General features: G+C 39.8%; 1 protein-coding gene across 1 annotated transcript in view; it reads right to left on the minus strand.

Moving 5' to 3' along the window:
* LOC118629797 (aminopeptidase O (putative)) overlaps nt 1–12964 on the minus strand; it is a 339962-nt gene that overhangs the window by 318927 nt on the left and 8071 nt on the right. Inside the window, exon 3 of the mRNA XM_036261438.1 lies at nt 7632–8570. Within this exon, the coding sequence (XP_036117331.1) occupies nt 7632–8425 (794 nt within the window). The 5' untranslated portion in view covers nt 8426–8570. The remainder of the gene's footprint in view (nt 1–7631; nt 8571–12964) is intronic.

The following is a 12964-nucleotide window of genomic DNA, read 5'->3' on the forward strand; positions in this document are numbered from 1 at the left end:
GGAAAGAAAATCTATGTGTATTTATAAACATGCTCTACAGTTATCTGGATGTGTGATCACTGAACTAAATGCAGCTGTGTTTATCCAACATGCACAGCCCTGCACCTCGGCCATGTTGCTAAAACATGCCAGTCGGATGCTTATAACTTCATTATTTCCAGAATGGATAATTCCTTCCAGCACACAAAGAAAAACTCCCACACCAGGGCTCATGTCACACTCTGCATGGGAGACTCCGTGGGGAGCCCAGTTAACCACATAGGAGCTGTGGGTATGGGAGGAGGACATTGAAAAGAAAAAAGAAAACAGGGTAATACAGGACTTGAGAGGCAGGCCCATGACTTGCTGTCATTAAAGAACTAAAGTGAGGAAGAAGCTATCAGAATAACAATTACCTCAGCGTGTTACATTTGTGTGTTCACAGAGTAGTCAAATAAGGACAAGACATACTATGATGCTGTGATCTGAATGTTTCCCCCAGATTCTTATGTTGAAATCCCAATGCCCAATGTGATGGTATTAGGAGGTGGGGCCTTTGGCAGGTGCGTAGGTCATGAGGGCAGAGCCCTCACTGGTGGGATTAGTGCCTGTATAAAATCCTCTCCCATCCTGGGAGGACACAGCCAGAAGTCCAGTCTGCAAGCCAGAAGTGCGTCTTCACCAGGACCCGACCATGCTGGCACCCAGAGCTCACACTTCCAGCCTCCAGAACTGTGGCAATAAATCAGCCACCCAGTTTGTGGTCTTTTGTCATAGTAGCCTGAGCAGAATGACCTCTGTCTGCCATCTATGAAAAACACTTGTAGGGGATTGATTCGAACCATGCATTTCCTTTCTCTTCAGTTGACTATTATAGGCATTTGTCTTTTTGCAGTTGGGGTGAAAAGGGGACTATTTTTAGTTTAAAAAATGTTTCAAGTTCCATTACTTTCCATAAAATCACGCATTTTCAGAACTTAGAGACTTAGTTATCACCATTCAGCAACTGGGGAGCAGGCTGCTCCCCGAGAAGCCGGTAGGAAGTGACGAGTCTGCCATTGCCTGGATGTGGCTTGATGGGGTGTTTTCCCACAGTGAAGCACTAGTCTGGGCACTGGAGGCTAGTGGGACAAAAATATGACAGCACAGTGGGTCACATTCTTTTACAGGCTTCCCAGAGTTGCAAAGTCCTCAGGTCTCCACCAATTCCTCTCCATCTGTTCTCCTTCCTGCACCTGACCTTTTTTATGACTCCCTGTTCTCATTAAAGCCAAGTTACAGTCTACACTGCAGGTGAGCAACCCTCTTGAATTCTTGTGCCACAAAAAGCAAGAGCCAGACTACCAAAGCAGGGAGTGTCAACTATGACTCCCTCTCTCCCCTACACACACACACACACACACACACACACACACACACACGCACCTTCCTTACCATTCTACCTCATGGCACAATTACCAAAACCAGGATTCATCAATCATACTGAAAATATGGCAGGTCAAAGAAAAATGCTGCTTTGACTTAGATTTTCTGTATAGTCAAAATGGACTGGACTGAATAAAAGTGGCTTTGAGTCACAAATTCACTTTCCACCAGAAGTGTTTTGGGTGCAAAATAGGGAAGCTTCTTATAAAAACAAAGACAGCATTTCTTATCTGGAAGTCTCCTGTGAATATAGAATTTTACTTGTGGAAAACATCTGGAGATTCTCAGATGGAATCTTCTCGTTTTATACATGAGAATACTGAGCTCCAGAGAAGTAAAATGACTTAGCTAAAGTCACACAGCCAGTTGGCAGCACAGATGTGAGGAATACTCAGTTCTCTTTGCTCTCACCTTCTGGTTCTTTTCAACACATTATGCATTTGGTTATAGTTTGTTGTGTGTTGTTATTTTCTGTTGATGTTGGTTATTCTTTTTGTTGTCATTTTTGGTTACTTGTTTGAGACAGTCTTATCATCTTTTCTCCCATGACTCGAATGGAATTCTGGGAAACAGAGGTGGTTCTAGAATGTGCAGCAAGGGGGGAAAGAGGCTACAGAACCCTTCCAAACATTTTCAAGTTAGGAATTCTTGATTCCTCCTTTGCAGTTAGTTATACAGTGATATTATAGAATCAATGTGTGTTTCCAGTTCAGTTCTTATGAATTTTGTATTGGTTTCTGAGAACAAATAAGAAAAAATACTAATTAAAAAAAAATTCCTTACAGATTTTAGAATCTCTTCTGAAAGATCTTTTGCTCATTTTTTCATTTTAAACTTTCTTTTATAGTGAGATATAAAAAAATGAAACTATTGGGGGGGGGGGCATGTTTTAACATCTGGTTTTGATGTCAAATTGAAAATATTCCAAAGGTCTACATCTTTCTTGGTCTAACAGCTGAGCAAAAAATACAATAGAAAAAATCACTCTCCTTTGTATTTTGCCAACTTTATCCTAGTCTTGTCTAAAACAAAAAAACAGCATAGTGGTTTAGAAAATTTAAAATTTTAATGTTACTTTAAATTACAATGTATTTTCCTAATCAGTTTCTTTATCTTTAACAATGATCCAAGTAATTGTAGTTTTAAAAATAAATTTGCTATATTTAACTGATTTTCCCCTCCTCTCTACTCATGTCCAGTGATGTCATCCGCTTACACCCAGATGTCCTAGGCCACTTGGCTGGCTCCACAACTATAGTAATGATGCTTAGGGAAAGGGAACGGGCTAGCAGAGAGAATGCCAAAGGTTCTAACTAACATTTCATTCAGTGGAGTGGAAACAATGTAAGAAAATGCAGAAAGTACATAAACTTTGAATAAAGATTTCCTTTGTTTTTTGTTTTTCTCCCAATCCTCAACTGAGGCTATTTTTCTATTTATCTTCAGATAGAGTGGGAGGGAAGAGGAGAGAGAGAGAGAAACATTGAAGTGAGAGAGGCACATTGACTGGCCACCTCCTGCAGGACCCTGACCAGGGATGGGGATCGAGCCACAACTGAGGTGCATGCCCTTGACCGGAATCCAATGTGCCACTCTTTACTCCTCCGGCCAATGCTCTGCTGAGCCAAACCGGCCAGGGCAAGACTTCCATTTTTGAAAGTTGTTTTCTTAGGTATGTTAAGAACCTAGAATCAAAAAGATAATAAGTCCCCTTCTTTGTAACTTAGCAAGAACACCTTTATACATTCTTGACCCTGTCCCTGTTTTCAGAAAGTTCTTCAGAATATTTTTAAAGGGTACAGACACACACCACACAAAGTAAACATTGTTTCCAAGAACCGAGTTGTGTACGATCATTATAATTGTGTTTGCTTCAACATTCATTTTTTAATAACACCTAAGATCCAGTATCTGAAAGGTGGGGGCAAGAAAGTGCATTTCTGTTCAAGAGCTGCCACAACTCTACAATGGCTAAACCAAGGCAGGAAAATGTCGCTTTTGTACTTCAGATATTTTATGTTAGAACTAGAATAATAATAAGAAAGAATACATTAGTGACAATTATTGGAAGGAATACACTTTTTTAGCGTCAAGTGTATTTTCAGTTTTCCAGAGCTTGCTGCCACTTGGTAAAAATGGGAGGACAGCCCTTACAAAAGGGGGATTTCAGGGCAGAAAGATTATGATTTCTTTCCAAATCTGAAGTTTATGTTTTTAATAATCTTTTTATTTTGGAACAGTTTTAGATTTCTTTAAGTGCAACAATATGCAGAGTTCCCATATACCCCATGCCCAGTTTTCCCTATTATTAACATTGTATATTTGTATGTTACATTTGTCACAATTGACAAACCAATATTAAAGCATTATTTATTAGCTAAAGTCCAAATTTTATTCAGATTTCTTTAGCTTTTTTCTAATGTCCTTTTTCTGTTCTAGAATACATTACCTTTAATCATCCTATCTCATTAGGTGGTGGGTTTCTTAAGACTTTAAGTTGACCTTGAGAGTTTTGAGGAGTACTGGTAAGGTATTTTGTTGAATGTTCCTCAACTGGGGCTTACCTGATGTTTTTCTCTTGGTTAGACTGGGGTTATGGCTTTTGGGGAGGAAGATCACAAAGATGCCATTCTTATCACATCATACCAAGAGTACATACTATCAACATGACCTATCACTGTTGATGTTAACCTTGATCTCCTCACTGAGGTCCTGTTTGTCAGTTTCTCCCATGTAAAACTGCACACACACACCCCTTTCCATACTGTCCTCTTGGGAAGGAAGTCACTATGTGTAGGCCACACTTAAGGAGAGAGGAGTTATGCTCACCTCAAGGACAGAGAATCTACATAACCTGGACTTGCTCTGCACCATGGACTTATCCATTCTCCTCCATTTGCTTATTTAGTCAATTACACACACACACACACACACACACACACACACACACACACACACACATCAGTATGGACACAGATATTTATTTTATACTTTGCGTTATCATCCAAAACTATTTGTTGTTCAGCTTTGGCCATTAGGAGTTCTTTCACATGGCTCCCTGGACCGTGGACATACACCCACGGTTGTGGGTTACAGCTGTTGTTTAGCATTTCCTTATTTTCTAGCACTAGAAGATGCTCTAGGCTCGCCTTGTATATTTCCTGCCTCAGTCCCAACTACTTCTCCAAGAAGCCCAGGTTCCTTTATTAGAGAATGGTATTAGAAACCAAGATCTGGGCTCTAGGGAGTGCTCATGCTTCTAAACCTTTCAGCTGACAAGCAAGGGAATATATGTGTGGAGGCCAATCCTTAGAAACATCACATCTATACTTATTTCTATGTGTAACCATTCATATATATATTAAGCTAAATGTGAGTTCGTAGTGGTGTCTCTAGTTCTAATCCATTTCCACATGCATTTTTCTAGCCTCTTCCCCTTGCTCATCTATAACCTTGCGCTTCAACAGTGAGAAAGCTGGCTCCCACCATTCCATTCATTTCCCTAATTGTTCAATTCCAGAAGACATGTATAGTGATACCAAAATTGTTAACCTGTGTGCCCACGGGAAACAACTTTATCAACTGCAGTACTATGTACAGTTCTTATTGCCTTAACTTTATAGACGCCACATTTCCAAAGTTATTTAGGTCAGCATCTTTTCCTCTACTCTGTTCAGTGAGGTTTCACACATTTTAACATAATCAGATTGTTTTGTCACATTTTGTATTCCATCCTGGGTCCCTCTGACCTCCTAAATGATTATCCAATTATACAGAATAAAACAACATGAGTTTTATTCTGGACAAAGGGTGTGGTGAGGATAGGAAGGGGAGAAGCTACTGATAGAACTTGAAGAGGAAGGAACCAATTTAGAAGTTACTTAAGTTTCTGTTTAATATCTGCTTAAAATAGAAATTTATTGAAAGTTAACATAATTCAGTTTTTTTTTTTTAATGTAATGAAATCTTTGCATACAGTAAGGGATGTGGTAAAGATCAAATGTAAGAAACATAGTTCTTTCTCACAATTAGATGAGAATTTTTCTAGGAGCTTCCAGTAACTTTATTCAATTTTCCTACTTGTAAAATAACAATAGCAAGTTTCTCATCCAGGACTAAGAATTTATGGTAGGTATACTAATAGCATTCTGCATTCAAGGATAAAAATGTAACAAATATTTAAGTTTTAATTGGAGGAAACAAACTCTACCCAGTTATATTTTTCACATAATTGTGAAATTTTATATTTTCACACAATTATATCCATAAAGCATTATAATCCTTATAATAACTATTCACTCATATCATTAAGGAATTATTTCTGTCTAGCAATTTGGGATCCTTGGGAATTTTAAAGTCTGTATAGTATCTAAACAGTTACCAGTATAGACCTAGATTTATTCATAAGCATGTGGGACAGTTTACAAAGATCTGGTGGCTATTCATGGAAGATAATCTTAAACAAAATACCTCTCCCCCTCAAAAAGGAAGAGAAAAAACATCTTTTGAGGATTAAAAGAAAAATATTTATTATCCTTGTACAACTGCATAAATGTCATTTATTAACATATAACAACAAACTTCCAAGGATACAGTTTAAACTCCTGCTGTGATCATGCATGTTCTTAAATTATCAGAATTTATCAAGAATAAATTCACCAAGTCAGCCTTTGCAGGAGCAAATTGTGCCCAAGGACCTCTTTAATTTATGGAAACCACATTTATCAATTCCTACTCAACACTTTACATGTAATGCAATTCACAAGTCTACTCTTTCTTTGTAGTAAGCACTGAGAAGACAGACACGTTTGAGGCCATTAATGAATATGTATTCCAAATACTGTCAATAGTTTCTTCTTTCCCATTATTCAAATCAAAAATTAAATATCTGTGAATATAAAAACTACAATTTCCTAGTTAAGTATTCAAAGAGAGTATAGTTAAATCTTACTGATACCCCATCTTTAATAATTTCAAACAACTTTGAAGTTGCAATAAGAACACCTGTTTCCTTCCCTCGTGGTCTCCCAAGAATATCCACTAAGTTATTCTACAAATAAATCAGTATGCTTTTGTACTACTGATGCAAGTTTGTATCAACCCTGCAATTTCCCAAACGCTGCCTCAGACTCTCACAGAAATAAGACAGGAAGTGAACTCTTTCCAAGAGGAGCAGGAGACCAGAGCAGAGGTAAGATTAGAGGCAAGGAATGGCATAATTAGAGCTCAAAGTCAAAGTGATGCTTTAAAAAATCTAAAAGGGTTTTTGGGGGTGGGTTAGAGAGATGTAATAGTTTACTGAGACCACTGTCTCCACTGTGGGAGTCCAAGGCTAAAGAGCAGGCACTCAAAACAAGCTCCAGCCTAGTTCTGCAATAACTACCATACTGATTTGTAGTTCGTTAGCACAAAGAAATAGGCACAATAATGACGGCTCTAAAAATCTTTGATTTAAAAATTCTCAAATGTAAAAGCCCCGAACAACTGCTGGAGGAGGGGCAAGAAGAAAAGAACAAATGGCTCCCTAAAGACACCCCTGGAAATTGATGCCTCATCACTCCCTTCTCCCCACACTAAAAACCAGGAGTCTCCCTGGTATCAAAGACTAAGAATCATGGCCAAAGTAAGTGTGCCCTGTCAGCAGGACTGTCACACTCCCACAAACAGACCCTTTGAAGGCATTGGAGGTTCACATTACATGACAACTAACAAAGTCCAGGGAGGCACAGCTGCCAGGATACAGGTACAGTAAGAAAGTCACAAAGCAGAACTGACTTTATTTGGAAGCACTTCACACTGACCCAACTTGGCAGGCAGCAGTCTGCTCCCTTTGGGGAATGCGAGGGAACTCTGAGAAAGTATTTGCTCAGAGACACACCGCTCCCATCGACAGCACTGGAAGTGGCCAGCAGAGATCTTAAGGGAGAGCAAGGCTCGGGGTTTAATCATTAGGCTTGCCTTTCAAACTCCTAGCTCAGAAATACAGGGGCTTAATACAGTAATCTTTTCATCCTGACTTAAGAGAAGTAATCCTATTAAGAGTTGAGCATGCTTGGGAATTTACCTGCTTCACTGTGGGTCTAAGGGCTTGAGGCTCGATGGGTAATGCCACAGAATAAAGAGTGCATCTTTGCAGAGCTGATCCCGTTTAAGAACGTTCCTGCAAAGGTTCATCTCCCAGCGTGTGAGATCAACAAGACAGGGGCTGTGGGGTACGCGATACCTACCTGCCACTCTGGTCTGAGGTCCATGTAACTGATCGCCCCTGGGGTTTGGTTCTGTACCGTATCCTTATGGCGTGAGGAAAGTCAGTAGCTGTCTGAGCCCCTGTCTTCCTGATCTGTAAACTCCAAGTGTCAGTGTCAAACAGGAGTTCCCCACAGCCAGGAGCCTGGCTGCAGTGAGCATAATAGTCTAACTGCTCCCTCCAACGATCTGCAGGCAGAGTCACAAGTTCATGTACAATCTGATTCCTGAGCTCAGAAACAACCGTGAGCTTGGGAGACCTTGTAAATTTTTCAATACCTGGCACAGCAGCAACATCCACCTCCTCAACCTTTAACACAGATAAATCACAGCAGTCCAACACTAGCAAAAAATCCTCACTCCCATGATTCCCTGTGTCACAGCAGTACTTTGAACTAGAAATCCCAGAAGCCTGTTCCTGGTTGTCATGGTTACCATCTTTACCAGAAGTATCTTTTTCACCTTTACCATAGATTGCAAAATCATTGTATCCCATTTTAGATGAGAAGGTCCTTGTATTTGTCACAGGAACATGGCAGGGCTCCGGCATCCTAAATTTGCAGGCTTCATCTGACTCTGATTGGCAGGTTTCCTCAGTGGAACTACTCTTTTTCCTGTATCTGTTTCCAGATTCAAAGAAAAGCACTAAGGTGCCCTCAATGATTTGACTTTCAAAATCCACATCTAAATCCAGTACATAGTGCTTCACAAGTATGTGGCTGGTGTTGGCCATGAGAGGCAGGTCATCTCGAGAAGGGTCCAGCTTTATGTCCATGGTGTAGGTTGTTGAGAGCTTTGTTAAACTCTCAGGAGGGGCTCCCTATCTGCCTTAATCAGTCGGAATCATAAATGGCTGTCTGTCAAAAAAATACACAAAAAACCCGGATGTCACAAATTATGGTTCCACAACTTCCAGTGCCCTGGCAAAGAAGAAAAACACAATTAGACAAAATTCCAAGACCCTAAATGCTCCTGCAGCCGCTGCTCCTGCCAGTTGATTACCTTCTTAAATGATCCCCCAATGTGGCAGAAGTTCATGGCTAGAAGGCAGACTAATCTTTGTGACTGGCATCAAAGAAAGCTGCATTATGGGTTTCTAAAAATATTTCAATTACCAATGGAATGAAAGGGGCCTCCACAAAGCCAGAAGAATCCTGCTCCTAACTAGAACAGTCCTTGTTTTGGAAAAGAGCTAAAGTACAACTGAGCATCACTGTACCTCTTGTTTTAAAATATATTAAATGTATCATTTCTAATTTTGTGCATCAAAAGATAAGTGATTGTTTCTCTACTGTGATTCTAAGTAACAAATGTGAATGAAAGCTAAATGGCCTCATACATTTTATTCTTTGAGAGTAATAATTTAATACATACAATGCAACTCCAGGGATTAATGTACTTTTCACATTAGGACTGCTCTCATATCAGCACTTCCAGTAAATTACAGGAAAATGAGCCAATTTACCAGGAGTGCATTCTAAGTATTCCTCTGAGATTGTTCATGGAGATTTTTCAAATTTATAGTTAAATACTCAAGGTATATCATTACATCTTAATAGCTGAAAACCCATTAACATTCTGGATAATAGCCTTCTTGTGGCAAACAAAAAGGTCTTCTCATTTGAAAAAAAAAAAAGTAAGCAAATACCTATAAAAAAGGAAGGAGAGAAATTAAGATGTAGAAACAGATGTTGTAATAAAATGCCCAAGTTCTTCATAAAAGTTCTGAATCAAAATGTATTCTTATTTTATAATAGCAATCCAGCTAAAAGAAAAATTATTTGAAATTATTTCAGTCCCTGTTGTGTACCTAATTTCTTCCAGCATATGCTGTTTCTTTATTATTCTTTTACCAAAAATGGAAAAGAAATAAAAACTCTAGCAAAGTAGATATGTTTAAAATAAATGTTGTATTTATAAATATCAGGAGGTATTTTTTATCAACTACAAAAATTACTTGCTTGACTTTCCAAGTAAAACTGAGCCCTGCCTTGTCATTCTGTTTAACTCCTCCTCACTTCCCTTCTGACTTCAACTTCCCTTCTGTCTAGAATCTCATTTCAGCAATGAATTCCACTGAATTTTCATTTTCTACCTCTCTCCACAGGCTATTCCCTTATCAAAATCTCACCCAGCCTAAAAACAATCTGGCTCCCTGCAGCCTTGCACAATCTGTTTGTATGCTATCTTCCCCATCCTGGAGACCACACTCCTTTTGCATCCTTGTCCTCTAGCCAACAGCCTACTCAACACAGTGCTCTCTGAAGATGACCTGACACCACACCTCCTTGCTTTCTGGACTAAGCAATGTAGCATATCTGGAGTGCTCCACGTTTCCACTTCCCATATCCACCTGCCAAACCCTATTCTCTCTCCACACCCAGTTCAAGTGTAATCGTCTCCCAAAATCCTAACGTGCTCCCTACTATCCTTCTCCTGACCAAACTGTACATGTTAACATACATTTTGACTTTTAAGAGTAGCAGAAATTGAGAGAAATTGGGAATGCAAAGAAAGGTTTGAGATTACTTCATGGAGAAGCTGGTACTTCCCTTGGTTGTAGAAGTCAATAGGCAAAAGAACCAAGCTAGGATATTTTCTTTTCTGCATGAGAGTGATTGAACTAGTCATGCAAAGAATAATAACCTTAAATAGAGCTACTGGCTGTACCTATGTAATGAAAACAATGGATGTTAAAAATCCATCCTGCTGGTATGTGGGGCTGCTACCATTAAATAGTTTGTTGATTGGGTTCTTTAGAAAAAAATGTTTAATAGAAAATAATCCTGAATACACACACACACACACACGGAAAATATGAATCAACTGAGATAAGGGTTACCTTAGTGGCTGTCTAAACTATCATTTTTTTTAAAGTTATTTCTTTATTGATTTTAGAGAGAGGGGAAGGGAGAGGGAGAGAAAAACATTGATGAGAGAGAACATCGACTGCCACCTCCTACACGTCCCCCACTAGGGATCTGGCCCACAACCTGGGCATGTGCGCAGAACGGGAATCGAACCTGCAATGTCTTGGTGCATGGGTTGACGCTCAACCACTGAGCCACACAAGCCAGGCTAAACTATCATATTTAAAGAAGTACAGTTTAGCATTTGTAACAGTATCGATATAACCATTCATTGTTCAATGCTCAGATTCATTCCTTCATTTACTTTTGAAAATTAATATAACATAAGAATAAAATATATTCATAGAGCAGTTTTCACCACTTTTTTCCCTGATAGCAAAAAACAAGACTACCTCTGAGCTCTATCCATCCACTCCTGCTAACGTCATCTCCTTTGCCATCTTATCTGGCAATCCTTCGGTCCTCTTCAGTGGATTCTTGAGTACACTCCCCATAGATGCAATTTTAAATATTTTCATCTTTTACATTTTCAGTTCCATGTCTGCTGAATCATTCTCAGATAATATTATTTGGCCTCCTTACTTTACTGAGATGATTTTGAGTCTCCGAAGCTCCATACCTTAAAGATCTCCGGTTCTGCACAACTATCACCTTCTCCCTATTCAGAGAAAACAATAGCCCTTCTCACCAAAGCTAGTTCCCTTGAATCCCAACTTTTGGGGAGGGCCAAATAAATAACACTATTCTTGCCCATCCAAATTCTAAACATCCTGAGAAATAAGATGAGGATATGGCAGAGGGAGACCAAAATATCACCATTTTTACTGATGAAGGCTAAACTGAAGAATATGTTTTAGCATGGGAGCCAAAGGTACCTAAAAACGGAATCCCTAAATTCAACAGATTTACCCGCAGGGTCATGGGCAATGCCGGTTTAGGTCAAAGCTCCCAGAAGAGGAGGTACTCTCTCTTGGTAAGACGGGGCCTGAAGAAGTAAGGCAAACAGCCCTCTGTGGTCAGGACTGATACCCAAAGGCAAAATGAAGGAGTTGAGCTGAGCTGAGCAGAGTACACTCAGTTTCTTCTTCCCAAATTTACCAAAATAAGTCCTTGAGGGTAGAAGTGGTGAGGAATGTTATAGTAAGAAGAAAACAAGAAAGGAAATATCAGCCCTGGCCGGTTTGGCTCAACGGTTAGAGCGTCCGCCTGCGGTCCGGAGAGACCCGGGTTCGGTTCCCGCTAAGGGCACGTACTTCGGTTGCAGTTTGTCCCCGGCACTGGTTGGTCGTGCGGGTGGCAGCCACTCGATGTGTCCCTTCACGTCGATGTTTCTCTCTCTCTCTCTTCCTCTCTCTCCCTCACACTCTATCTGTACAAAAAATGGAAAAATATCCTCGGGTGAGGATAAAAAAAAAAAAAAAGAAAGGAAATATCAGATATGGAAAAGAAGAGTTCCCCCCAATATTACCCCTTCCCACTAATTTGGAATACTGTTTCGCTTCACATTTTTCTCTCACAAATATTTTGTCCCTTTCCATGTCTCCATCCTATTCCCAATGTTTCAACCACCCCGGGGCTGCTATCTTTGAAAACAAACATTGTGCCCAGGCCAGTGTTGCTCAGTGGTTACAGCATCCAGCTATGAGTTCGATTCCTTGTCAAGAGCACATACTTGGGTTGCAGGTTCGATCCCCAGCCCCAGTTGGGGCACATGCAGGAGGCAACCAATCGCTCTCTCTCTCTGTCTCTCTCTCCCTCCCTCCCTAACTTCCACTAAAATATATTTGAGTGAGGATTAACAAAACAAAAAAACAAATGACAAAAAAATGTTGCAATATCTATATATAAAAGTATTATATTGTACACTTTACACTAATACAATGTTACATGTCAATTATATTTCAATAAATCTGGAAAAAATAAAAACATAAGCTATATTTGGCCCTGTTGCCCTTTTTAATTAGTGTTTATTTCACTGAACTTTGGAAAAATTCCTTAGGGCTCACTTAGTCCAACTCTCTAGTTTTTTTGTTTTGTTTTTTTAATCCTCATCTGAGGATATTTTTCCACTGATTTTTAGATAGAGTGAGAGGGAGGCAGGGAGGGAGAGAGAGAAAGAGAAAAAAAGGACATCGATGTGAGAGAGAGACATCAATTGGCTGCCTCTTGCACGGGTTGGGGATCGAACCTGCAACCAAGGAATGTGCCCTTGACCAGGAATCAAACCTGTGACTCTTTGGTCCGCAGGCCAACAATCTAACCACCTAGCAACACCAGCCAGGGCCAACTCTAATTTTACAAATGAAGACAACAAGGCCCAGAGAAGTAAAGCAATTTGCACAAGGTCAACTATTTCTGATGCTTTTCTACTTACTCAGGCTTTTCCTTGAAATTCTCATCTCCAGCTCTCATGGCCACTTCCTTCATATCCTCCAAGACATAAA

This window comes from Molossus molossus, unplaced genomic scaffold, assembly GCF_014108415.1.
Source record: "Molossus molossus isolate mMolMol1 unplaced genomic scaffold, mMolMol1.p scaffold_m16_p_14, whole genome shotgun sequence".
Classification (NCBI taxonomy): Eukaryota; Metazoa; Chordata; class Mammalia; order Chiroptera; family Molossidae; genus Molossus; species Molossus molossus.